At 43.1% G+C, this 25,902-nt stretch overlaps 3 protein-coding genes across 6 annotated transcripts; 2 read left to right on the plus strand and 1 right to left on the minus strand.

Moving 5' to 3' along the window:
* The first annotated feature begins 352 nt into the window (after positions 1 to 352).
* LOC121572400 (BTB/POZ domain-containing protein 3) lies at positions 353 to 4,536 on the plus strand. 3 transcript variants are annotated; one of them, XM_045222163.1, is made up of 5 exons: positions 353 to 638; positions 1,170 to 1,444; positions 1,641 to 1,731; positions 2,041 to 2,159; positions 2,521 to 4,536. In XM_045222163.1, exons 2-5 carry the CDS (start codon positions 1,296 to 1,298, stop codon positions 3,551 to 3,553), a joined length of 1,392 nt encoding a protein of 463 aa, XP_045078098.1. In that variant the 5' UTR covers positions 353 to 638; positions 1,170 to 1,295; the 3' UTR covers positions 3,554 to 4,536. The 3 variants fall into 3 exon arrangements, with proteins under 3 accessions (XP_045078098.1, XP_041740390.2, XP_041740392.2); XM_041884456.2 differs by having other exon boundaries at positions 1,192 to 1,444; XM_041884458.2 differs by lacking the exon at positions 353 to 638 and adding an exon at positions 660 to 776 and having other exon boundaries at positions 1,192 to 1,444.
* LOC123491421 (ESF1 homolog) lies at positions 4,390 to 15,247 on the minus strand. Its single transcript, XM_045222160.1, has 14 exons — positions 15,162 to 15,247; positions 12,134 to 12,591; positions 10,343 to 10,683; positions 10,107 to 10,220; positions 9,882 to 9,991; positions 9,559 to 9,711; positions 9,068 to 9,182; positions 7,068 to 7,242; positions 6,682 to 6,834; positions 6,344 to 6,471; positions 6,176 to 6,266; positions 5,965 to 6,050; positions 5,653 to 5,805; positions 4,390 to 5,301 (listed from the first exon to the last, which is right to left on the minus strand). The coding sequence occupies exons 2-14, from the start codon at positions 12,564 to 12,566 to the stop codon at positions 4,960 to 4,962; spliced, it is 2,394 nt and encodes a 797-aa protein (XP_045078095.1). The 5' UTR covers positions 12,567 to 12,591; positions 15,162 to 15,247; the 3' UTR covers positions 4,390 to 4,959.
* Positions 15,248 to 15,529: 282 nt separating this feature from the next.
* Positions 15,530 to 19,667, plus strand: LOC123491423 (arginine-hydroxylase NDUFAF5, mitochondrial). 2 transcript variants are annotated; one of them, XM_045222166.1, is made up of 11 exons: positions 15,530 to 15,999; positions 16,101 to 16,141; positions 16,268 to 16,331; positions 16,769 to 16,816; positions 17,037 to 17,140; positions 17,274 to 17,313; positions 17,501 to 17,698; positions 17,861 to 17,921; positions 18,109 to 18,192; positions 18,978 to 19,060; positions 19,164 to 19,667. In XM_045222166.1, the coding sequence occupies exons 1-11, from the start codon at positions 15,670 to 15,672 to the stop codon at positions 19,248 to 19,250; spliced, it is 1,140 nt and encodes a 379-aa protein (XP_045078101.1). In that variant the 5' UTR covers positions 15,530 to 15,669; the 3' UTR covers positions 19,251 to 19,667. The 2 variants fall into 2 exon arrangements, with proteins under 2 accessions (XP_045078101.1, XP_045078102.1); XM_045222167.1 differs by having other exon boundaries at positions 15,553 to 15,616.
* Positions 19,668 to 25,902: the final 6,235 nt, after the last annotated feature.

Consider the following 25,902-nt stretch of genomic DNA (forward strand, 5'->3'; position numbering starts at 1 on the left):
GTCACACATTGAAGGCCTATAGGTTCGCCACTGCGCAAACATGTCTGTAATAGATATAAAGGCTCTTAAGATATTCATATTTCAAGAAAGGAGTGTATATATTTGGCCTGTCGAAGCGGTTTTATGCGCTGACTGAATGAGTTTTCTACTCCGCTGGTCTCGGGAAGAAATTACGAGTCCTCACTGTCCGAGTACAAACGTTTCCGACACCGAGACACTCAATATGTGGTCTCGAGACCGAGTACTACAACACTGGGCAGAGGCAGTAGAAACACTCACATACACGGTGTTAAAAATTTTTTTTAAATAACTTCAATACCTACCCAAATATATTTCAGTGACAATCTACTTGAATGTTGTTCTTCTTAAAAAATGTCACAAAAATTAACAAGAGTTTTGAAAGGATTCCTGTTCAGCATTCTACAAAGAAAAAACAGGAGTACAGCCCTCCTTCACCCGTAGTGGTATGAATTTGTATGACACCTAAACAATAGTTCCTGGCAGGTGTGTATTGTGTACACTCGAGTTGTGTAGCAAGCTGATTAGCTAGCTCATTGGATGTGGAAACGTTTCATACAAGCGTCGGGCGCCCATTTTACGATTGGTGATAGCTACTACCTAGACGTCAAATGCGACAGGTAAGAGGATAGCTACCTTTCCCGGTTTGCCAAATTCAACAAACAAGCATTAATTAGCAACTTCCTGTATCACATCTGGCCTGGCCAGTCTTGACCGCAGTCTAGCACAGTTAGCTCGCATTAACAAAGTGGCTACAGGTAGCTATCTAGCTAATACGTCTACAATTAAGCGAGGATTTAAACAACGTATATTATCTAGAATCTAGCTATCTAGATGTTTATCGTGTGTATTTTTGCATGTATTGTTTGACTACCTTGCGTAGCTAGCGAACTATTTTACGCTATCTAACGTTAGAACTTTATTGTTGCAGTGGCTAGCTAGCTAACGTTAGCTACCACAACTTAGTTTTGTTGTTCCTTTGTCATTTGCTAGCTAACTTAGTAAGGTGTGTTCATTAGTTAGTTGACTAATGTACCTAACTACCGTATTTATGCCGGGATGACTCTGGGTTGGCTAGTTAGGTGTGTGGACTTACAAACATGGTCGACAATAGCAACTTGTCTCATTAGACCACCTTGTCCTTTATTTAGTTAGCTTTTTTGGGCTTTCCAGCGTCAGCCACGATCGTCAAATGAAGGCAATTTAAAAGATTGCCCCAACAATCGTAACCTCAAACCTGCCATGAGATTACCCTAACAAGAAATAGTGGGGAGAAGATGGCTGCAGAGCTCTTTCCCACCAAGAAGCTGGCCCCAGCATCCTCAACCAACACAGCTGTGCAGCAATACCAGCAGCAGAACCTGAATAACAACAACACCATTCACAGCTGCAATTGGCAAGGGCTCTATCCTACCATCCGAGAGAGGTAGGTGACCCTAGTAAGCAGTAGTTAAACTGGGATTCTACTGCCTTTTGAGGGGAGACGATGTGAATTTTCAAAGATTTAAAATGGCCAAAGAAAACCAATTTCTTGGGTCTACCAGCTCTTACATGCAGATACTGAAGTCTGAATGTGATGCCATCAACACTGTTTACTAATCATATGACTCATGCTTTCACAGGAATTCCGTCATGTTCAACAATGAGTTGATGGCAGATGTTCACTTTGTCGTTGGCCCCCCAGGAGGGACTCAGCGAGTACCTGGGCACAAGGTAATCAATCCCCTTTAAACCTGTCCAACGTATATGAGGACTTCACTGAGCAAGACAACAAAACACAACAGATAGATTTATCTGTTGAGTCTGCTAAATGACCAAAATGTAAAATAAAATGCAATTGGCTGACATTTCTCCACACCAGCCTCTTTATGCTAAATCCTTTTGCAAATATCTACATTTATATTACACAATGTGTAAATGTTTATTCTCTCTACTCTACCATCATCCCACCATAACTTTCTCCTCTTCTTTGCTGCTCTTCATTTTCTCATGTGACTCCCTATCTTCCATGTTGTTCCTCAGTATGTGCTGGCTGTGGGGAGTTCTGTGTTCCATGCCATGTTTTACGGTGAACTGGCAGAGGACAAGGAAGAGATCCGTATCCCTGATGTGGAGCCTCCCTCGTTTCTAGCCATGCTGAAGTAAGTGGCCGGCGCCTCCTGACATCTCATTAGATGCAGTCCCAGTGTTCATTGTACATTTCAGAATGAGGACTACCTTAGAGTCATTTGAAATGTAGGCTAATTCGCCATAGGTCATAATGGTGGTATGGTATTTGCAATAAGCTACAAAGGAAGAATGCCTCTCCGATTGAATGATGGGACCCTCCAAGTTTTTTTCCAGATGAAAAGTTTTACTTGGCCGTATTCAGGTTAGAATGTGTTTGAATATTCAGCAATGTAATGGCATATGAAATGATAAGGTTGGCCTTCCAATCATAAATGAGAAGTTGAAGTGAGCGTGTCGAGCCCTCATCTGACTCTCCCTGCTCTGGTCTGGCAGGTACATCTACTGCGACGAGATCGACCTGTGTGCCGACACGGTCCTGGCCACGCTCTACGCTGCCAAGAAGTACATCGTGCCCCACCTGGCGCGGGCCTGCGTCAACTTCCTGGAGACGAGCCTGAGCGCCAAGAACGCTTGTGTGCTGCTCTCCCAGAGCTGCCTGTTTGAGGAGCCCGACCTGACGCAGCGCTGCTGGGAGGTGATCGATGCCCAAGCCGAGCTGGCGCTGCGCTCAGAGGGCTTCACAGACATCGACTCGGTGACCCTGGAGAGTATCCTGCGCCGCGAGACGCTCAACGCCAAGGAGATGGTGGTGTTCGAGGCAGCATTGAGCTGGGCCGAGGCCGAATGCCAGCGCCAGGACCTGACGCCCACCATTGAGAACAAACGGCTGACGCTGGGCAAGGCCATCTACCTGATCCGCATCCCCACCATGACGCTGGATGACTTTGCCAACGGTGCGGCACAGTCGGGCGTGCTGACGCTTAATGAGACCAACGACATCTTCCTGTGGTACACGGCAGCCAAGAAGCCTGAGCTGCTTTTTGCTAGCAAGCCACGCAAGGGCCTGGCGCCGCAGCGTTGCCACCGCTTCCAGTCGTGCGCCTACCGGAGCAACCAGTGGCGCTACCGGGGCCGCTGCGACAGCATCCAGTTCGCCGTGGACAAGCGAGTGTTCATCGCCGGCTTCGGCCTGTACGGCTCCAGCTGCGGCTCAGCCGAGTACAGCGCCAAGATTGAACTCAAGAGGCAGGGCGTGCCGCTGGGCCAGAGCCTCATCAAGTACTTTTCGGACGGCTCCAGCAGCACATTCCCAGTGTGGTTTGAATACCCTGTGCAGATCGAGCCCGACACATTCTACACGGCCAGCGTAGTGTTGGACGGCAACGAGCTCAGCTACTTTGGCCAGGAGGGCATGACTGAGGTGCAGTGTGGCAAGGTCACCTTCCAGTTCCAGTGCTCCTCGGACAGCACCAACGGGACGGGTGTGCAGGGGGGGCAAATCCCTGAGCTCATCTTTTACGCTTGAGGTGTCGAACGTGAGGGAATCGTAACCCTTCCTCTTTACTGCCACAGTAAATGCACCACTCCGGATGTTGAGCAAGCATCAACTCTTAACTATGGGTTTAAAAGTGTACCTGGTTTGGAAGAAAAAAAACCATATCCAATGGTGGTTTAGTTCAATATTCAATTGCCTTATGAGTATGTCGGACCTAGTGTAGGACTGTATTTTGACTTAAAACTGGGTTGCAGTGACCAAATATTTTCTTCTTTTAAATGAAGGATAGGCATTTGTTCAGGGTTGGTCCTAACACATTTAACACTATGTTCACTAATTTGTTTTACTGTTTATGAAGCACAGTTCTCATTTAACAAGATTATTAGAATGTTGTAGGTAGGTTTTTGTTTTTACTTCAAACATTCCTATTATTTTTCAAGTAAAACACTACAACTTGAATACAAGATATTTCAACCTGTGCAAGAAACTCGACATTGATGTAGAGGAGACTTAGGGTATAATCAAATATTTTTGTACTTCGTAACTTGATAAATAGTTTAAACATTTGATGGTGTAATTTCTAAGATTTTGTATTGTTAACTCATTTTGTGTTGCTAATATTGTTACCTCTCAATCTAAGTATCTCCTTGGGTTTTCTGTGAGATTAATAAACTGAGAATAGACATCAAATGGCAATGTAAACCTGTGCTGAGGTTTAAGATACTTGAGTATGTTGCCGTCTCAGTGTAGGCCCAAGTATGTATAGCTAACATTTTCTTGCACTACTATTGGTCCTCTTTTCAAACGGGACAGCCTTTTTGTATCTTGCTTACTTGTATACACTTTAATTTAGGGTGATTTTTCCCCCCCTTGTTTTCTCTGAAAATCAGTATGAAGTGTTGAAGAATGAGATTCCAATGAGAATCGTGCTGCGAGTTTGACAGTGTCAATGGACCTATGAATGTGTACTGTTGCATATAAATTAGAAAATAAAATTAACCAGTTCTGTAAAATTGTGTTGTCATTTTTTATATAAAGAAGTATTTTAAAGGGCTCAGACTGGGGTTATAGAGCAGGTTTGTATAATTTAGAGCAAGAGTAAAAAATACTATTCAGAGCCCCATCAAACCACCATTTACTGTTGGCAGTCCTCCAGAACATGGTTTATACAAGTGTCTCAATGTTAATTAGCATATTACACATTCAAATACACAAAATATTATATGTTCAACTTCGTGTTCCTGATTAGGCCTCTTTTCTAGAGTGATCGTTCACAAACGTGGGCAAGGCTTTTGTCTCAGGCCTCACAAACACCAACAGTATCTTCATCACAAAGAGATAGTGTAGCGTAAGGCCGCTGCACATAGCTGCTGGTTAAGAGCAGTCCATAGCTTTTCACCCAGAAACGTAGTCCTCAATAGTCCAGTTAGAAAGGCCTACATGGTCTTCTGTTTCTTTCTTGCTTGAAACTGCTCTGTTTTGTTCTTAATAGACTTGATGAGCATGGACAGTCCGGGGTCCATTTTCTTGGTGGGTTCAGCCACCGCCTGACCACTGGCATCTGTTTCCTGTTTCTTTTCTCCCACTTCCTGTGTGGGCGGGGCCTGTGAGCTCTTGAGCGCCTTGTCCTGGTCGCGCTGGCGCTCCTCCCTACGGCGCTGCTTCTCGACCTGGATGCTCTGGGTGGCCTTGGTCTTCTTGTAGCCCGGGTCGGACGGGTCCAGGTTGTAGAGGTGGGAGGTGAACATGGCCTGGAAACGAGGGTCCTTCACATCCACCTGTAAGTCAGAGAGACGGGATGAGGGGGATGTTGAGATTTCATTGAAGTCTACAAAAAAGCCTTGACAGTAAAACAAATTGTGCATCGTAAGGCCACAGAAAAATGGTCCTTAATTAAAGTGAATGAACTTTGGCAAAGTTGTATGTGTACCAATTCCACCTTATTCCAGGTAATTTAACCTAAATTCCCCTATCAATAAGTGTGTTCATTAAGCTTCTGATTTGAGACGTTTACGAAATCATTCATTGGTGTCAATGGGAAAAGATGGTCGAAAACACAAGTCAAAATACCGCCTGTTGAGTACAAGCTATTTCTTTGCCATGAAAAGAAACCAAAAGGCTGCTCCGACCTGGAAGTCGTCCTCCTCCAGGCTCGTGTTGTCCTTCTTCAGAAGCTTCTTCTTCTTCTTTTTGCTCAGGTTCTGCTCCTCGACGATCTTGTCGTAGTTGAAGTGTTTGTGCTTGTCGTCGTCCTGGTCGTCCATTAGCAGGGCCATCTCAGCCTGTGGTTTTATGGAGAAATAAAATGGGTTACTTTTGATTAGCTTACTCACAAACCTTGTCAAAATGTAATGTGCAGCATTCAGAATACCAGTAACTGTATTAAGTCCATTGCATTAGTGTATACGAGTGCTTCAACCCCACATGTCACTGACACCTACCTTTTGTTTTTCCAACTCCTCCTCCTCTTCAGGTGTCCTCTCCTCCACCTTTCTGTTTTTCTTGCTCTTTGCTTTCTTTTTCAGATCTGGCAGATTAGGAAAAAAAACAAGTCATGGCCAAATCATGCATAAAAGCATATTGTGATGCTTTTTACCGGTGTACTCAAGTAAATGTGCCAACTGATTGAGTATGATTCACGACGCGACTCACCCGTAGAACCAAGCTCTTCAGCAAAGAACGGGTCATCAAAGTCAACGTCTGGAGGAAGCTCATCGTCACTGAGGTCCGAATCATCTGATTCCTGAAGGAAATAACAGTCACTCTCCAATACAGTGTGAGAGATACATGTAACAACAATCTTTAATCTAGTGATCTCACCTGCTTTCCTTTGGTCTTCTTCTGCTTTTTCTTGTCCTTCTTCTTCTCAATGAACTCTTCCCAGGGTGTCAGCTTGTCCTTTCCTTCTAGCTTCTTCTTCACCAACTGTTCAGTTGTCTCCTTCAGTCCTGAGGTGATGAATATGTGAGTGTAATTACGAGGCTGCTTAGTGGTTGGTTGTGCCAACTAAATGCAATTTGTACTGACAAGAGTCAAAGTCACACTATCTGACATATGGGAAAAGTCACACTGACAACAAAAAGTCACACTATCTTACTTATGGGGAAAAGTCGCACTATTGACAATGAAAAAGTGGAAATATATTTTTTGGGCCCTACCTGGCACCCATGTGATCTCCATCTCCATGCCCTTGTCCTCCTTCTTCTTGTCTTTCTCCTGGATGCTCTTCAGCATCTCTCTGTATTTCTCTATCTGCTTGCCACTGCTCTGCTTCCCTTTCCTGGCCTTCTTCTCCTCTCCTGGCTGTTTAACTAGGTGACCAAAGGGGAAATAAAAGTCAGTGCAACAAACATATGCAATACACATTAAAATAAGTGAAATAACATCTCTCCAGTAATAGTGATTTGTCCCCGGTGGCAATAATCTACCAGCACAAAGAATAATAACCTTAAAGTAAGGTTTTGTCCTTTGAGTATACAGGTTTGAAAGGCATTTTATAAAACAAATCAAAATCAAATCACTTCAAGTGTTGTTTTCTTCTTACCCTCTGGAAGCTCCTCTTCCTTCTCCTGCACCGTCTCCATCTCCACTCCATCCTCATCATCGCTGGAGGAGGCCAGGTAGGCGTTGAAATCCATCTGCAGCAGCTCGTCCTTGTTGAACTTCCTGTTCATGGCAGTGACACGCTCGTGGTCCGTCTCGTCCCAGGTCACCTCCACCTTCGGTGAAAAACACACAATAAGTCAGAAATGTAAACAAACACAACCTGAAATATAACTAAAGAAGATGATAGGACTAGGGGGAAATAAAAATGTACGAGATGCAAAAATTCAGCAGAAAAAATAAAAATCTACTAATTTCAATCAGAACAATTCATACTTATTTATTCTGAACAAACATATAAACGCAACATGTAAAGTGTTGGTCCCATGTTTCATGAGCTGAAATAAAAGATAGCAGAAATTTGCCATTTGCACAAAAAGCTTATTTCCCTAACATTTTACGCACAAGTTTGTTTACATCCCTGTTAGTGAACATTTCTACTTTTCCAAGATAATCCATCCACCTGACAGGTGTGACATATCAAGATGCTGAATAAACAGCATGATCATTACACAGGTGCACCTTGTGCTGGGGACAATAAAAGGCCACTCTAAAAATGTGCAATTCTGTCAGACAAGGTTGGTCTCAAGTTGAGGGACCGTGCAATTGGCATGCTGACTGCAGGAATGTCCACCAGAGGTGTTGCCAGAGAATGTAATCTTTATTTCTCTACCATAAGCCGCCTACATCTTCGTTTTTGAGAATTTGGCAGTACGTCCAACCGGCCTCACAACCGCAGACCACGTGTAACCATGCCAGCCCAGGACCTCCACATCCGGCTTCTTCACCTGCAGGATCATCTGAGAACATCCACCCGGACAGCTGATGAAACTGTGGGTTTGCAAAACCGAAGAATTTCTGCACAAACTGTCAGAAACTGTCTCAGGGAAGCTCATCTGCGTTCTTGTCATCCACACCAGGGTCTTGACCTGACTGCAGTTCAGCGTTGTAACCGACTTCAGTGGGCAAATGCTCACCTTCGATGGCCACTGGCACGCTGGAGAAGTGTGTTCACGGATGAATCCCGGTTTCAACTGTACCGGGCAGATGGCAGACAGCGTATATGGCTTGTGGGCGAGCAGTTTACTGATGTCAACGTTGTAAACAGAGTGCCCCATGGTGGCAGTGGGGCTATGGTATGGGCAGGCATAAGCTACAGACAACAAACGCAATTGCATTTTATCAATGGCAATTTGAATACACAGAGATATCGTGACGAGATCCTGAGGCCCATTGTCGTGCCATTCATCCGCCGCCATCACCTCATGTTTCAGCATGATAATGCACGGCTCCATGTCGCAAGGATCTGTACACAATTCCTGGAAGCTGAAAATCTCCCAGTTCATCCACGGCCTGCATACTCACCAGACATGTCACCTACTGAGCATGTTTGGGATGCTCTGGATCGACGTGTACGACAGTGTGTTCCAGTTCCCGCCAATATCCAGCAACTTCGCACAGCCATTGAAGAGGAGTGGGACAACATTCCACAGGCCACAATCAACAGCCTGATTAACTCTATGCAAAGGAGATGTGTGACGCTGCATGAGGCAAATGAGGGTCACACCAGATACTGACTGGTTTCTGATCCACGTCCGTACTTAAAAAAAAGAAGGTATCTGTGACCAACAGATGCATATCTGTCTTCCCAGTCATGTGAAATCCATAGATTAGGACCTAATTTATTTATTTAAATTGACTGATTTTCTTATATGATCTGTAAAATGAAAAAAAATGTATGCACTCACTGACTGTAAGTCGCTCTGAATAAGAGCGTCTGCTAAATGACAAAAATGTAAAATCTTTGAAATTGTTGCATGTTGTTTATAGTTTTATTCAGTGTACTTAGGGACCATCGCTCCACAGGTGGTAAGCCTGGGACCGACCATGGAGGAGTTAATGCTACGACCATAAGAGTTTATTAGACAGAGTGTGCCTAACCTTTGACGTGGCTGCTGCTGTGGAGGTGAAGAGCTTGGGGGTGTAGGCAGAGAGGTCCACGTCTGTGGCCAAGTCTTTTGGCTCCTCGTCAAACGTCACATCATCAGGGACAAACCTGTTCCCACGGAAGGGACGAGGGACCACCACAACAGTTAGCATGGGAGTATAGCGCCATCCTAATGTTTAGAAGGAACCAGCAGCACAGATAATGGTATCATGCTAATAAGTAGTTAGCATGTGCAAGTGCAATACCTCGATGTACGATGATATACTGGTAATATATTAGGCAAGGATGAGATTCATCACTATGTAAGCAATTATGTTATTCTATGTATTGATAAGATAGTGTACCACCACCTCTCTTTTGAGGACAGCTTCATTACCATGCTTTACGTTATCAAGTTATAGAGTACATTCTATTAGACTTTAATTGAACACATTTTCCTCCAGTGTACACTTTAGTATAAATGAGTGTCTGTCTATTCCCTCACCGGAGGTCCAGGATGGAGCAGCTGCTCTCGTACTCAAAGCCGTCACACTCCTGGTAGATTTTAGCGGCTGTGTCGAGCGAGTCGCACTCCACCACCGCATAGTAGTACTTTAGCCGCTTGAACTGGTAGTCCCGCATCTTCTCTCTGTAAATCCTGCAATTCACACACACACACACATAAATTAATAACAATTCACTTTTCATAGAAACTATTTCACTGCCTATCTTTGATCTGGTATGACCACTACATTTCATCTCCGGTTAATTTTTGGTAGAATAATACAGAGATGATAGGGATGTGTGAATGGGGTAGCTAGATCATACTTCTCCTCCTCTGTGTCTTTGTCCGGATCCTCTGGCAGGGCCATCAGCTCCAGGGGACCCTGGGTCTGTTCCTGCTGAATCCGCTCCTTCCCAAACTCTGAGGGGTAGATCTAAAAAAAACACACAGTGTTAAACATATATAATATTTGTGACTTGGTCTGGTGAAGCAGTGTCACATCCATCGTAATTGAGTGACAGCCAGAAGGCAAATTAATGGAGCCTTACCTTCACAGAGAGCACAACCCCTCCTTTAGGCTTGAAGGAGTTAAACAGAGCCAGCAGGTCCTTGGCTTTCATCCGGTCCCAATCCATGTTACACACGGCCAGCCTTTGGGTTACCTGTTGTAGTAAAAACCGACAACATTGGAACATGCAATTTCTTATGTCATTTTAGATGACGAAAGGAAATGAGTAGAGGAAGTACCTCTGGACAATTGAGACACAGCCTTAGACCTCCTCACCTCCTCGCTCCGCGGCGCGTCCTTGCACAGCTCGCCCCAGTCGTGCTGGATCTCCTCCTCCTCGCGCTTCAAGACGGCCTCCACGTCATCATCGCCGTCCTCGTCCGAGCTGGTCTCCACATTGCCTTTCCCCCTGGCCAGATCTGGCCCGCTGCCGTCACTGTCCTCGTCTGACTCTGAACCGGACTCGTCCTCTGAGCCGCTCTCCACGTCACTCTCCACATCTGCTTCCTCATCTTCATCCTCGTCCTCATCTTCCTCACTGCCGTCTGAAATGCTGGCCGCCAGGTCCACATAGTCCCCATCCCCCTCAACGTGAGGCACCTTGTCATCTTCCTCTCCTGTAAAAACAGCATGTATTGATTGCAGCAACAAACTTCAATACAATGCATGGATTGTATGAGCATATACTGTATGTAAAAATAAGGTGTTTCTGGATTATTCTTTTTTTGCAACAATTTCTAAAAACCTGTTTTCGCTTTGTCATTATGGGGAATTTGATGAGGATTTTTATTTATTTAATCCATTTTAGAATAAGGCTGTAACGTAACAAAATGTGGAAAAGGGGAAGGGGTCTGAATACTTTCCGAATGCACTGTCTAAAATCTCCACTTGGCCGCAGCAGCATCTTTGCTAGGACTGAGCAAGCGGGTCAGAGGAAAACCATCATCATCACTAGGGCTATATCTTTATGCATGTCTTCAATCCAACTCAATGTTTAATGCATTTTCTGTACTGACCATGCACACTCAAAGGACTTTACACACTCACACTCCAACACACACACTTCATTTGCTCACACATAACACGCACACACATCCATACTGACTCTACACTCATGCACACACACTCACACACAATCATCATATATACACGCTGCTGCTACTCTGTTCATCATATTTCCTGATGCCTAGTCACCTTATACCTATACATAGACCCTTTCCAGTACGTGACACACTGACGTCACGCAGAGATGCACGCGACTCTTGGCGGCAGTAAGAAAGCCATCACTATCTGAGCCCATTCAACATAGCCTAGACTTAAATTTGTATTACTTCTAAACAAAATCACTTTTTGGGGTTCTCATGCGCTTACAATGATGTTTTGATTCTTGCTTGAACAGTCACTAAGATTATATTTTGGTTGTGATCTTTGCTAAATAACTATTTTGGTTGCCGCAGTTGTTAGCTAGAATGCTAACGCTCCTTGATATAGGCTGTAGCAACAGCTAGCCAAAGATACATTTTACTGGTTGAAGTTGAAGTGTTTTTTAAGTATAATGTAGCTGATTTGTGATGATGACACAAACATTATATTAAGCAGGACGTTCATACCAGCCTTAAAATCCCATTATAACCCTAAAGTAGTGTGAAATGCACTCATAGGCAACATGTAAATAGAGGTTTTTGTTTTGGCTGGCGTTCTATAAGAACTCTGCCTTGTTCTGCCACCAACTTGCGCGCATCGCCCTCGTGCTGCAATGTTTGTAAACACAGAAAGGGGTCTATATCTACCCCTGCACATTGTAAATATGGTATTGGCACTGGCCCTGTATACAGCTTACTTACTTTCTCGTATTCTTCTAATTTCTATTTCTCGTGTGTTTTTGTTCTACTTTACTTTATAGGACTACTGATACTGATTACTGCATTGTTGGGAAAGAGCTTTCAAGAAACGCATTTCACTGTACTTGTGCACGTGACAATACAACTTGAAACATTTGCTTTTAACGCATTTGCTTTAGCAGCGGCCCTGAGGTGTAATGCATGTTAGGTCCCCTCTTCTCCTTACCCTCCTCACACAGTCTGACTCCTCTGATAGGCTGGTCTCCTTTAGGTCCACTCTTTATGGACTGTGAAGCCTTCTCTTTCTTCAGAGGCTTTTTAGGCTCATCCACTACCTTCTCCTCTCCCTCCCCAGAGTCCAACTTTGCTTTTGTCTTCTTCTTTTTCTTCTTCTCCTCTTTGTCCTTTCCATCCTCCTTTTCCTCCTCCGAGTCAGAGAGATTGTAGAAACGTTTCAGGTCCTCGGAGGTGGTGTGGTTGACAGGTCGGCCGCGTTTGTCGACCGTGTACTTGAGCTTGAAGCGATCGTCGTGGAACATGGACTGGAAGCGCTTGTCAATCTTGATTTTGTGCTCTTTCTCTGGCATTTCCCAGAAGCGTGGGTCCTTTTTCACTTTTTGGAAGCGGTCATCGCCGCTTTGGCCCTTTTTGGAAGCCATGATGGCTAAGTCGTCGGAGGAGTATCTGTAAAGAGGTCAGACAGTTTGTCAATGGAAGTTAATCGAAAACCAGATTAGTTATTATCCTTTCTACATACACACTACTCTCTTACTTACTAATACTATCATACTTGTCGTAGCAACCAAGAACAGCCTACCTCACATGTAAGCTTATTAGAGCAATTTTTGTGCTCAGTACTCAATTCTGATTATGCACATCTATTGGTGTCCAAACTGAACTGAATAGAAGTATTCAATACTGCAGATCAGAAGCTAGTAATGCAGCCTACTGCTATTTACTTATGAAGAGCATAAGTTTAACATCTCTAGCTAGCTACTCTAACTACAGTAAGAGATGGTAGATTTTCTCCAGTCTATTGATAGCCACTAAGAAAGATGTTAAAGTAACTAGTCAGGGGCAATTCCATGATCACGGAATTATGCTGAGTCTCCTATTTTTCACTTTAAAGTGTATGACAAACAAAAACCATTGTTTTTGGTGTATACAACTGTGCACAATGACTACTTTGAACAATTTACACAGTTAAAAAAATAAAATGTACTGTAAAAATTGTGCAGATGCAAAGTTCGGTAACAGAATTACAGTAAAATCTCCCTCCATTTTATTCTGTTACCAAACTTTGTATCTGCACAGTTGTTCTTGTTTTTGTAAAATGTTCAGTGGAATTTATTAAAAGTAGTCCTTGCGAATAGAGTTAGATGGTTTGTTAAACTTTTAAATCAATAGTTTTTGTTTGGTATACATTTTGAAGTGAAAAATGAATACCAATTCCGTTACCATGGAATTGCCCCTAGGTCACTGTTAAACTCAAGGCTGAGCATCTGCGGGTTGTCGTACCTCCCTTATACTTGATTGATGAATTAAGGTAATTGATTAGTAAAGAACATTAGCAAAAACCATCAGACCCTAGATTAGATGAGTTTATTAGTCACATGCACAGGGTCACAGATGTAATTGCAGGGTACAGTTAAATTCTTAAGCTCCAACAGTGCATTGCAAAAAGAGAAGAGAATGAAACGATAAAAATAATAAATACATATTTACAACTTTAACAATGATAGGCCCTCCATAGAATGAGTTTGACACCCCCATAGAGATAGATGGAGGACTCATCTTTGTATCTGTGCCATTATATAGCGTGTTCACCCATAAAATGATTAATTCAATCACAGTCCATTCAATAGAACATTCTGTCAGAAAAACAATAGTCCAAACCCCATGTCTCTACCATATATGGTTCAAAAGTTACTGATGATTTATTCTGAATTTAGCATGTTTAGAGTGAATGGAATGTCCTCACAGGCATGATCAAAAAGTGGTCACTGCTCAATAGAACTCTGTGGTGCTGCTCCGCGGCAAAACGGCGCTAACTTCGAACGTCAACTGACAAGCTAGCTATTGGCTGCAGGTTCGTGAGTGAAAACATGGGCTTTTTATAAATGAAATCCGCTGAATACAAAACTAAATAGGGACTAAATATATATTTATTTACAAAGCTAAAAGACTGAATTTCAATATCCACCCTCCGCAAAGACAATCTATTCCTGTTTTCATTGTGTATTTCTGAGTCGTTCCCTTTAAATCGCCATAGAAACGGCCCCTCAACATAGATTGATCATGGTTATAGGCAATGAAAGTCAAGGATCTGGAGGAGAAAATGACAAAGGTATCAAGTTGATTTTGATTTGTCCAACCAGTGGAAACACCTCCAAATAGTACTACCTCACAACACCAAATATAGAAGAGATACAACCAAGAGCGACGCAGTCTAAACCAGCAACGGTCACAGCAAATTAACGTTCTTATTTAATCAACACTGTCAAGCATATTAAGGTTATAATATTCTAGAGAATAATCTAATGATTAATTCTATGTAATTTATAATGACATAGGGCAAAGAAAACCACGTTTTGACATTCATTTCGTAGCACCCTCTTGAATTGCCCCGTTTTTCTCTTCATTGTACAGCAGCAAGTAAACGCCCTACATTATAGCATCTGTGACAGCATTGGCAGCGCCATTGAGGCCATCTCCTTTAAAGTAGTCAATTTTCTTCTTCACGATTGGCTGATCCCTTCTGTTGACCCGGTTGGACATGACTCGAACCGGATCATCTGGCGGGATCAGCCAATGAAGTTGGAAGTCCCACCCAGTTGACTACATTAAAATGGTGGAAGCCCTCAATGGCGCTTCCAATGCTAAAAATGACCTTTAGGCCACCAGAGGCCTCTATCATTCTCTATGGGCACCCGAGCTAGGTAGTTAGCTAGCTAGCTAGGTAAGCTCAGAATGACATAAACTAATTCCTACTCTCTATTAGTCCTAGTATGTACACTGCACCACAGTGCAATACCCTGGGTGCATACTAAGTGAGTTTTTTATTGCATGGATTAGCAAGCAAGCTAACACACTTGACACATAAGTCAGACACACGAGACAGACATGTAAACAACACCTGAGGAGGGCCATTCCAAGAGCAGTTAGCATAAAGAACACAATTCAAAGTGTAAACTGAGAAATATTTGGCACAGATAAAGAGGAATGCAAAAGTATTTTGGTGAATAGGGACTTACCAAAACAACTGCTCCAGTGAAATTATACCGATATCCACGTGTTCTCCCAACATGCACCACTTTCGTGACCTTTTTTCTTGTCTCACCCCTTTTCGCATACGGCAAGCCAGGCAGTACAAAACCACAGTTCAGTCCATGTTCAGTACGTGAGGCAAGCCAGGCAGTACAAAACCACAATTCAGTCCATATTCAATACATAATGTATTCAAATTCAATACATACATTTACCAATATAACTGTATTATTTGAGCTTTAAAATGAAATCAGCACCATATGCATTAGTCTTTACAACAAGAAGAGGCGGTAAAACTAGTGAACAGACTGAAATCCAGTTCCATATTTTCTATCAAACGAGGAAGAAACAGTTCCATATTTTCTGTTTGTCCACTGTGTCGAGGTCATTCAATGTGGACGACTGGAAGAACACACTCCAAAAATTAATTTGTTGTGCAATGGTTTGATACTTATTACTGTAATTGGCGCGTGAGTCGGTAAACAATTTGTAAAAATGAACAATGCAATAGGTAGTCGTTTTCTCAATGGTAGTTGTGTCTGCCGGAGAGTCTTGAAAATAGGCAGCGTTAGATTTCTGGTCCCTCAACAACATGATGCAGCTCATTCACAAAGGCATGTCATGACAGCTTTTTCAAGGTTTCCACCTGTGAAAGAGTTGTCTTCTTCTAAAATTCGGTGTTCTCAATGGACCGAATTTCAGAGGCAGTTATCAGGCAGGGCTGGAGGTACAATGAATGTATTTGACAGGACAATGAAGAGGAGACAGAAGAAATGGGCTGCATCACTACAAGACAGTGACAAATATGACTATCTTAGAGATGAGGTATACTGTAGCTGTATTTGTATGAGAGATTTTGTCTTGTCCTAGCTCTCTTTTATCCAAGAAAATGTATGTGTTCTGGTACTGTTCATATTCATTTGCAGGTTGGAAGCAGAGTTGCAGACAGGGTCTATGACATTACAAGGTAAGGCAACAGAAGTTGTGATGCATAGACATAGTATATGTACATGGCACTGTTGTTGAAATGAAAGTTTATATTTGTGCATGTGAGGGTGTGTATTGTGCTGACATTTTGGACTTATTTTCACAGGACATTTCCTTTAGCATTGGACATTGGCTGTGGGAAAAGTCACATTGCTGAGCATTTGCACAAGGTAGCCGTCAATGGTTGTTCTTAAACAGGCAGGCAGCATTTGAAACAGTAAACCATTCCCGCCCCAGTTTCGGTAAAAAGTTGAGGGATGAGGCTGGAGAAATGTAACCACTCAAATTCATAGACAGAGCTATGGATGCAATATATCCATGATATCAAAATTATAGTTTTAACCATGTTTTGAGGCTATATAGTGTGTGTTTACATTTACTTTGTTGACAAACATTGGAGTAATGGGTTCTGATGGGGAACAACAGTTGAACTAAGCTTATGAGGCATTTATTAGTTATATTTGTCAAGAATCAATGGGTACATATCGTTAATTTATAAGTCCAAAAATGGATGTAGCAACTGCAGATTGCCCCTTTTAAGGTAGGGAAAACATTAACTCACAATATGTATGGCTTTCTGAATATTGAATTGTGCTTTTATTTTCAGGAAGTAGTTGAGCAGCTCTTCTTAACTGACATCTCAGAAAAGTCATTGGTGAGTTAAATCTTCTCCTTAGATCCTATTAAATTACTAATAGGAATTCTAATATGTCATTCTGTTAGAACACCCATAGCCGAAGTGGAATGATTGTGTTTATGAGCAGAGACCACTAATTATAGATCAAGATTGATGGAATGGTCTGTAAAATCAGAGGCATGTTATGGAGGGACTTCTGTTTTTTTCTGGATGATCTAACGCTCTTCTTGCTCCTCAGAGAAACACAAGAGAAAGTGAGATCCCTACCCACTGTGTCATGGCCGATGAAGAGTTTCTGCCCTTTAAAGAAAACACATTTGATCTGGCGGTCAGCAGCTTGAGGTGATTTGGCCTTGTAGATGTTTCTGACATAACATTGGATTTGAGCCCTCCAAGTCATATTCCCCAGGGTTTTATATGGCTTGCTTGCAACTCGCAATTATCTAGTCTAGTACTGTATGTTTCTCCCATTTAGCCTACACTGGATCAATGATCTCCCTGGAGCCTTGAGACAGGTAACTGACAGCCTCATATTATTTTTTTACACCAGTACTTTATTGTCTATTGCCTTTTGCTGTCTGTTTTTTCCAAAAACGTTACATTCTTATAACATCATAATTACACAGGATGCAGGACTACTACAATCCTGGTTCCTCAGTCTGTATCGCTGTGCTGTCATTCATACCCTCTCCCTTCCCAAAGATCAACCAGGTCCTGAAGCCAGATGGGGTGTTCATTGGGGCCATGGTGGGCGGGGAGACCCTGTACGAGCTGCGCTGCTCCCTGCAGCTGGCTGAGCTCGAGCGGGAAGGGGGGTTCTCCCCCCACGTGTCCCCCTACACGGCCGTCACAGACCTGGGCAACCTGCTGGGCCAGGCAGGCTTCAGTATGCTGACAGTGGTGAGGCCTTGGGTGTCCTAGCCATAGAGATACAATATAGGCTAATATGAGTGTTCTATTTAATTATGTGGTCCTAGCTGTGATTCTAGTGATTAGCTAGAAATTTGAATGATGCCGCAATATTTGTGTTTGAGGCAAGCGATTATAACATTTTTTCTGTAGGACATTGATGAAATTCAAGTGCACTATCCTGGGATACTTGAGGTCATGAGTGACCTGCAAGGTACAGTAAGCCTACTGTATACCACAGTTCTACTATTGTAGATCTGTGCTTTTTGTTCATACTCTTGAGTTTTTATACTTTAATTGTTTCTATTCATCTTCTCATAGGTAATTGTCTCATAGGACAGGCAGTGAAATAATATGTAATGCCTGAATACTGAGTTATCCCCTTTGTCTTGACCCTCCAGGTATGGGGGAGAGCAACTGCGCTTGGAACAGGAAGTCCATGTTGCACAGAGATACCATTTTAGCTGCAGCTGCAATCTACCAAGGTGAGCTACATAGTGGAAAAAGACATACTTGAAATTAAACCATCTAATATCCTTATACTATTATTATTATCCTTATATTTAAAATATATATATATATATTCTTAAATGTTTTCAAATCTTAAAACATTATTTTCCCTTACTTTGCAAAACTCTTATCTCCCCTTGTGCACTTTTCCAACCCTCTCCTACACCAACAACTTCCCATCTGTCTCATTTTAGTGTTTAATTTGAGCTAAACATGTGAAAGTTCAGTAAAGGAAAATACCACTCAAAAACGATCTATTGATATGTTTCATTAGTCCACTGTTGATATAGTCCCAAAATGTTTTGCATGTCAGAAATCAAGTTTTCAAGATAAAGCTTTCAAAATACAGAAAGTGCAACAGCAAAACGCATCACAATGTGAAACTTTCTGTATTTTGAAAGTTCTATATTGAGTGGTATTTTCCTTTGTCACCGTACAGTATCATCTGGTTTGAGGTCAGAAGTGTAGACTCAGACTGAATGTCTCAACCCTTATTTAAAGTAAGCAAAAGTAACTCTAATATCAAGCTGTTGCTTTAGAGAAGTGATCACCAACTCTGGTCATGGAGAGCTACTGGGTGTGCAGGGTTTTGTTCCAGCCCATCACAAACACTGATTAAACAAATGTTGATGAGCAGTTGAATCGGGTGTTAGTGCAGGAATGGAACAAAAGCATGCACAACCAGCAGCTCTCCAGTACCAGTTAACCAGCCTGACCACTGCTTTAGATGCTGATACTGTATTTGATTGATTTCCCTCAGAGATGTATGGGAGTGAGGATGGGTCTGTTCCTGCAACATTTGAGATCCTCTACATGATTGGTTGGAAGCCTCATGACTCACAGGTGTGTGATCTTCACTCGTATGTTTGCAAATTACATTTGCAGAAATATAATGTAAATGTCAATGGTGAAGATGCAATGTTTAATGCGGTTTTGTTCTTGGCAGGCGAAACCAGCTAAAAGAGGCTCTGCGAACGTGTCTTTTGGGGACCTCTCGAAGATCGGCCAGCCATCAACTAAAGACAAGTCGTAGAAGAAACATCTGCAGCCATTGCATAAAGAAAATGAAACAGCAATGAAATGAAAGTATGGGGTAAGTTCCCCAAAGGAAGTATTGGAGAACTATTAAAGTAGATAGGTGACTGGTTCCCAAGAGATGTCCACTCAATGACTGAAATCAGTCAGATGTCACCATTTATTTATAGTGTATCACTTTTCTACTGATACTATCAACACAGGTTCAGTGGAAACCAGACAGTGATTGAGAAAGGCTACAACACCGTGTTGTAGCAGTGACTGATATACATGCTGTATGACAGATAATTATAGTTTCTCACCAAGTAATGGCAAATGCATACATTTCTACTTTACATTTATCATTTAGTGTCTTGTGTTCCTGTCGTACCACGCTTCATGTTCTTAAAATAAAGGCAGTTATATATAATCTCCACTTTATGTCTGATGGACTGTATGTGTACTGTTTATACAGTGTGTATATCTGAAGGTAATGTTGTATGTCAGAAGTGGAAATAGAAATATATTTGTACTCAAACGCCAAACCCACAACTGGTGTGTGTGGCCAAAGAGCTCTATTTTCATGTCATCTGACCATAGCACCGCCTGGAGTTTGATAAACGGCATTGGCACTTGGATTGCAACCAGTTCTATGGTCAGATGGCATGAAAATAGAGCTCTTTAGTGGTGGGTTTGGTGTTGAAAAGTATGTCATACTTACAGTAAAATATGGTGGTGCATCTTTATTGTTATGGGGCTATTTTGCTTCCACTGGCCCTTGTTTAAGGTCAACAGCATCATGAACTTTACCAAGTACCAGGACATTTTAGCCAAAAACCTGGTTGCCTCTGCCAGGAGGCTGACACTTGGCTGCAAGTGAATCTTCCAGCAAGACAATAACCCCAAGCACACATCAAATGACACAAATAAATTGTTAATTTATCACAAATCAACATTTTGCAATGGCCATCTCAGTCTCTGAACCCAATGGAAAACATGTGGTTTGAATTGAAGAGGGCAGTCCATAAGTGCAGACAAAGGATATCAAGGATCTGGGAAGATTCTTTATGCATGAATGGTTTAAGATCCATCCCAACATCTTCTCCAATCTCATGAAACATTTTAGAAAAAGGCTCAGTGTCGTTATCCTCGCAATTGAAGGGTGTTGGAGTACTGAGAAGGGGTGCCAATCATTTTTAACCCTATCTTTTTTAGATTGTTGAGGCATTAGTGTGTCATCATTGTGGTATCTGACTTGTAATCAGAGTCGCTCAGGTGGAACAAACAAACTTGCACCTTTTTTCAATGCTGAATTGAATGTTATTGAGAAAACAGAAAGGTGTCAATATACACTGCTCAAAAAAATAAAGGGAACACTAAAATAACACATCCTAGATCTGAATGCATGAGATAATCTTATTAAATACTTTTTTCTTTACATATTTGAATGTGCTGACAACAAAATCACACAAAAATTATCAATGGAAATCAAATTTATCAACCCATGGAGGTCTGGATTTGGAGTCAAAATGAGGCTCAGTAGTGTGTGTGGCCTCCACGTGCCTGTATGACCTCCCTACAACGCCTGGGCATGCTGCTGATGAGGTGGCGGATGGTCTCCTGAGGGATCTCCTCCCAGACCTGGACTAAAGCATCCGCCAACTCCTGGACAGTCTGTGGTGCAACGTGGCGTTGGTGGATGGAGCGAGACATGATCTCCCAGATGTGCTCAATTGGATTCAGGTCTGGGGAACGGGCGGGCCAGTCCATAGCATCAATGCCTTCCTCTTGCAGGAACTGCTGACACACTCCAGCCACATGAGGTCTAGCATTGTCTTGCATTAGGAGGAACCCAGGGCCAACCGCACCAGCATATGGTCTCACAAGGGGTCTGAGGATCTCATCTTGGTACCTAATGGCAGTCAGGCTACCTCTGGCGAGCACATGGAGGGCTGTGCGGCCCCTCAAAGAAATGCCACCCCACACCATGACGGACCCACCGCCAAACCGGTCATGCTGGAGGATGTTGCAGGCAGCAGAACGTTCTCCACGGCGTCTCCAGACTCTGTCACGTCTGTCACGTGCTCAGTGTGAACCTGCTCTCATCTGTGAAGAGCACAGGGCGCCAGTGGCGAATTTGCCAATCTTGGTGTTCTCTGGCAAATGCCAAACGTCCTGCACGGTGTTGGGCTGTAAGCACAACCCCCACCTGTGGACGTCGGGCCCTCATACCACCCTCATGGAGTCTGTTTCTGACCGTTTGAGCAGACACATGCACATTTGTGGCCTGCTGGAGGTCATTTTGCAGGGCTCTGGCAGTGCTCCTCCTGCTCCTCCTTGCACAAAGGCGGAGGTAGCAGTCCTGCTGCTGGGTTGTTGCCCTCCTACGGCCTCCTCCACGTCTCCTGATGTACTGGCCTGTCTCCTGGTAGCGCGTCCATGCACTGGACATTACGCTGACAGACACAGCAAACCTTTTTGCCACAGCTCGCATTGATGTGCCATCCTGGATGAGCTGCACTACCTGAGCCACTTGTGTGGGTTGTAGACTCCGTCTCATGCTACCACTAGAGTGAAAGCACCGCCAGCATTCAAAAGTGACCAAAACATCAGCCAGGAAGCATAGGAACTGAGAAGTGGTCTGTGGTCACCACCTGCAAAACCAGTCCTTTATTGGGGATGTCTTGCTAATTGCCTATAATTTCCACCTTTTGTCTATTCCATTTGCACAACAGCATGTGAAATGTATTGTCAATCAGTGTTGCTTCCTAAGTGGACAGTTTGATTTCACAGAAGTGTGATTGACTTGGAGTTACATTGTGTTGTTTAAGTGTTCCCTTTATTTTTTTGAGCAGTGTACAGTGAGGGAAAAAAGTATTTGATCCCCTGCTGATTTTGTACGTTTGCCCACTGACAAAGAAATGATCAGTCTATAATTTTAATGGTAGGTTTATTTGAACAGTGAGAGACAGAATAACAACAAAACAATCCAGAAAAACTCATGTAAAAAATGTTATAAATTGATTTGCATTTTAATGAGGGAAATAAGTATTTGACCCCCTCTCAATCAGAAAGATTTCTGGCTCCCAGGTGTCTTTTATACAGGTAACGAGCTGAGATTAGGAGCACACTCTTAAAGGGAGTGCTCCTAATCTCAGTTTGTTACCTGTATAAAAGACACCTATCCACAGAAGCAATCAATCAGATTCCAAACTCGCCACCATGGCCAAGACCAAAGAGCTCTCCAAGGATGTCAGGGACAAGATTGTAGACCTACACAAGGCTGGAATGGGCTACAAGACTATCGCCAAGCAGCTTGGTGAGAAGGTGACAACAGTTGGTGCGATTATTTGCAAATGGAAGAAACACAAAAGAACTGTCAATCTCCCTCGGCCTGGGGCTCCATGCAAGATCTCACCTCGTGGCGTTGCAATGATCATGAGAACGGTGAGGAATCAGCCCAGAACTACACGGGAGGATCTTGTCAATGATCTCAAGGCAGCTGGGACCATAGTCACCAAGAAAACAATTGGTAACACAGTACAGTGGGGAAAAAAAGTATTTAGTCAGCCACCAATTGTGCAAGTTCTCCCACTTAAAAAGATGAGAGAGGCCTGTAATTTTCATCATAGGTACACGTCAACTATGACAGACAAAATGAGAAAAAAAATCCAGATAATCACATTGTAGGATTTATGAATTGATCTGCAAATTATGGTGAAAAATAAGTATTTGGTCAATAACAAAAGTTTCTCAATACTTTTTTATATACCCTTTGTTGGCAATGACACAGGTCAAACGTTTTCTGTAAGTCTTCACAAGGTTTTCACACACTGTTGCTGGTATTTTGGCCCATTCCTCCATGCAGATCTCCTCTAGAGCAGTGATGTTTTGGGGCTGTCGCTGGGCAACACAGACTTTCAACTCCCTCCAAAGATTTTCTATGGGGTTGAGATCTGGAGACTGGCTAGGCCACTCCAGGACCTTGAAATGCTTCTTACGAAGCCACTCCTTCGTTGCCCGGGCGGTGTGTTTGGGATCATTGTCATGCTGAAAGACCCAGCCACGTTTCATCTTCAATGCCCTTGCTGATGGAAGGAGGTTTTCACTCAAAATCTCACCATACATGGCCCCATTCATTCTTTCCTTTACACGGATCAGTCGTCCTGGTCCCTTTGCAGAAAAACAGCCCCTACGCATGATGTTTCCACCCCCATGCTTCACAGTAGGTATGGTGTTCTTTGGATGCAACTCAGCATTCTTTGTCCTCCAAACACGACGAGTTGAGTTTTTACCAAAAAGTTATATTTTGGTTTCATCTGACCATATGACATTCTCCCAATCCTCTTCTGGATCATCCAAATGCACTCTAGCAATCTTCAGACGGGCCTGGACATGTACTGGGGGGACACGTCTGGCACTGCAGGATTTGAGTCACTGGCGGCGTAGTGTGTTACTGATGGTAGGCTTTGTTACTTTGGTCCCAGCTCTCTGCAGGTCATTCACTAGGTCCCCCCGTGTGGTTCTGGGATTTTTGCTCACCGTTCTTGTGATCATTTTGACCCCACGGGGTGAGATCTTGCGTGGAGCCCCAGATCGAGGGAGATTATCAGTGGTCTTGTATGTCTTCCATTTCCTAATAATTGCTCCCACAGTTGATTTCTTCAAACCAAGCTGCTTACCTATTGCAGATTCAGTCTTCCCAGCCTGGTGCAGGTCTACAATTTTGTTTCTGGTGTCCTTTGACAGCTCTTTGGTCTTGGCCATAGTGGAGTTTGGAGTGTGACTGTTTGAGGTTGTGGACAGGTGTCTTTTATACTGATAACAAGTTCAAACAGGTGCCATTAATACAGGTAACGAGTGGAGGACAAAGGAGCCTCTTAAAGAAGAAGTTACAGGTCTGTGAGAGCCAGAAATCTTGCTTGTTTGTAGGTGACCAAATACTTATTTTCCACCATAATTTGCAAATAAATTCATTAAAAATCCTACAATGTGATTTTCTGAAGAAAAAAAATCTAAATTTGTCTGTCATAGTTGACGTGTACCTATGATGAAAATTACAGGCCTCTCTCATCTTTTTAAGTGGGAGAACTTGCACAATTGGTGGCTGACTAAATACTTTTTTTCCCCACTGTATGGCAAAGATTTAGTCAGATTTTGCTTCGCAAGTCCCATCTAATAAAAAGTCAGAAGTATTACTAAAACCTAACTACTTAATAAGACATTGGTTTGAATCTAGGTTGTGCCTTTAGATTTCGAGAAAATTAAGAACTAAAGAAGATTTGTTCAGTTTTCTCATTGACTTCTCAAACCCCAAACCCTGGTCTGCTTGGTCTACTTTGCAAGCGCTCCCGGAAGTCTCGCAATGCTGCACCTCTGGGTTTAGAAACTCTGGGACTACAAGCTGGCGGGTTAGTTGTTTAGCAACAAAACCGACACATGCACAACTATGGGGCAAAACAGACTGGGTTGGCTTAGATTGTTCCTCAATTTGTCTGTCATAGTTGACGTGTAGCTATGATGAAAATTACAGGCCTCTCTCATCTTTTTAAGTGGGAGAACTTGCACAATTGGTGGCTGACTAAATACTTTTTTCCCCCACAGTATGCCGTGAAGGACTGAAATCCTGCAGCGCCCGCAAGGTCCCCCTGCTCAAGAAAGCACATATACAGGCCCGTCTGAAGTTTGCCAATGAACATCTGAATGATTCAGAGGAGAACTGGGTGAAAGTGTTGTGGTCAGATGAGACCAAAATCGAGCTCTTTGGCATCAACTCAACTCGCCGTGTTTGGAGGAGGAGGAATGCTGCCTATTACCCCAAGAACACTATCCCCACCGTCAAACATGGAGGTGGAAACATTATGCTTTGGGGGTGTTTTTCTGCTAAGGGGACAGGACAACTTCACTGCATCAAAGGGACGATGGACGGCGCCATGTACTGTCAAATCTTGGGTGAGAACCTCCTTCCCTCAGCCAGGGCATTGAAAATGGGTCGTGGATGGGTATTCCAGCATGACAATGACCCAAAACACACGGCCAAGGCAACAAAGGAGTGGCTCAAGAAGAAGCACATGAAGGTCCTGGAGTGGCCTGGCCAGTCTCCAGACCTTAATCCCATAGAAAATCTGTGGAGGGAGCTGAAGGTTCGAGTTGCCAAACGTCAGGCTCGAAACCTTAATGACTTGGAGAAGATCTGCAAAGAGGAGTGGGACAAAATCCCTCCTGAGATGTGTGCAAACCTGGTGGCCAACTACAAGAAACGTCTGACCTCTGTGATTGCCAACAAGGGTTTTGCCACCAAGTACTAAGTCATGTTTTGCAGAGGGGTCAAATACTTATTTCCCTCATTAAAACGCAAATCAATTTATAACATTTTTGACATGCGTTTTTCAGGAGTCTCTCACTGTTCAAATAAACCTACCATTTAAAATTATAGACTGATCATGTCTTTGTCAGTGGGAAAACGTACAAAATCAGCAGGGGATCAAATACTTTTTTCCCTCACTGTATATATAATAATAATAATGTATGCACTCACTAACTGTAAGTCGCTCTGGATAAGAGCGTCTGCTAAATGACTAAAATGTAAATGAATGCCAAGCGTCACGTCTGGAGGAAACCTGGCCCCATCCCTACGGTGAAGCATGGTGGTGGCAGCATCATGCTGTGGG

Source organism: Coregonus clupeaformis, chromosome 8, assembly GCF_020615455.1.
Source record: "Coregonus clupeaformis isolate EN_2021a chromosome 8, ASM2061545v1, whole genome shotgun sequence".
In the NCBI taxonomy this organism is placed as follows: Eukaryota; Metazoa; Chordata; class Actinopteri; order Salmoniformes; family Salmonidae; genus Coregonus; species Coregonus clupeaformis.

Coding starts and splice junctions, on each gene's coding strand:
- LOC123491421 (XM_045222160.1), bottom strand. CDS start 12,566: ATGGCTTCCAAAAAGGGCCAAAGCGGCGATGACCGCTTCCAAAAAGTG. Junction 7,243..9,067: donor CAGCAGCAGCCACGTCAAAG/GTTAGGCACACT, acceptor TTTTCACCGAAG/GTGGAGGTGACCTGGGACGA. Junction 5,806..5,964: donor AGGAGTTGGAAAAACAAAAG/GTAGGTGTCAGT, acceptor ATAAAACCACAG/GCTGAGATGGCCCTGCTAAT.
- LOC123491423 (XM_045222166.1), top strand. CDS start 15,670: ATGAACAATGCAATAGGTAGTCGTTTTCTCAATGGTAGTTGTGTCTGC. Junction 16,142..16,267: donor AGGGTCTATGACATTACAAG/GTAAGGCAACAG, acceptor TTATTTTCACAG/GACATTTCCTTTAGCATTGG. Junction 19,061..19,163: donor GGAAGCCTCATGACTCACAG/GTGTGTGATCTT, acceptor TGTTCTTGGCAG/GCGAAACCAGCTAAAAGAGG.
- LOC121572400 (XM_045222163.1), top strand. CDS start 1,296: ATGGCTGCAGAGCTCTTTCCCACCAAGAAGCTGGCCCCAGCATCCTCA. Junction 1,445..1,640: donor TATCCTACCATCCGAGAGAG/GTAGGTGACCCT, acceptor ATGCTTTCACAG/GAATTCCGTCATGTTCAACA. Junction 2,160..2,520: donor TCGTTTCTAGCCATGCTGAA/GTAAGTGGCCGG, acceptor CTGGTCTGGCAG/GTACATCTACTGCGACGAGA.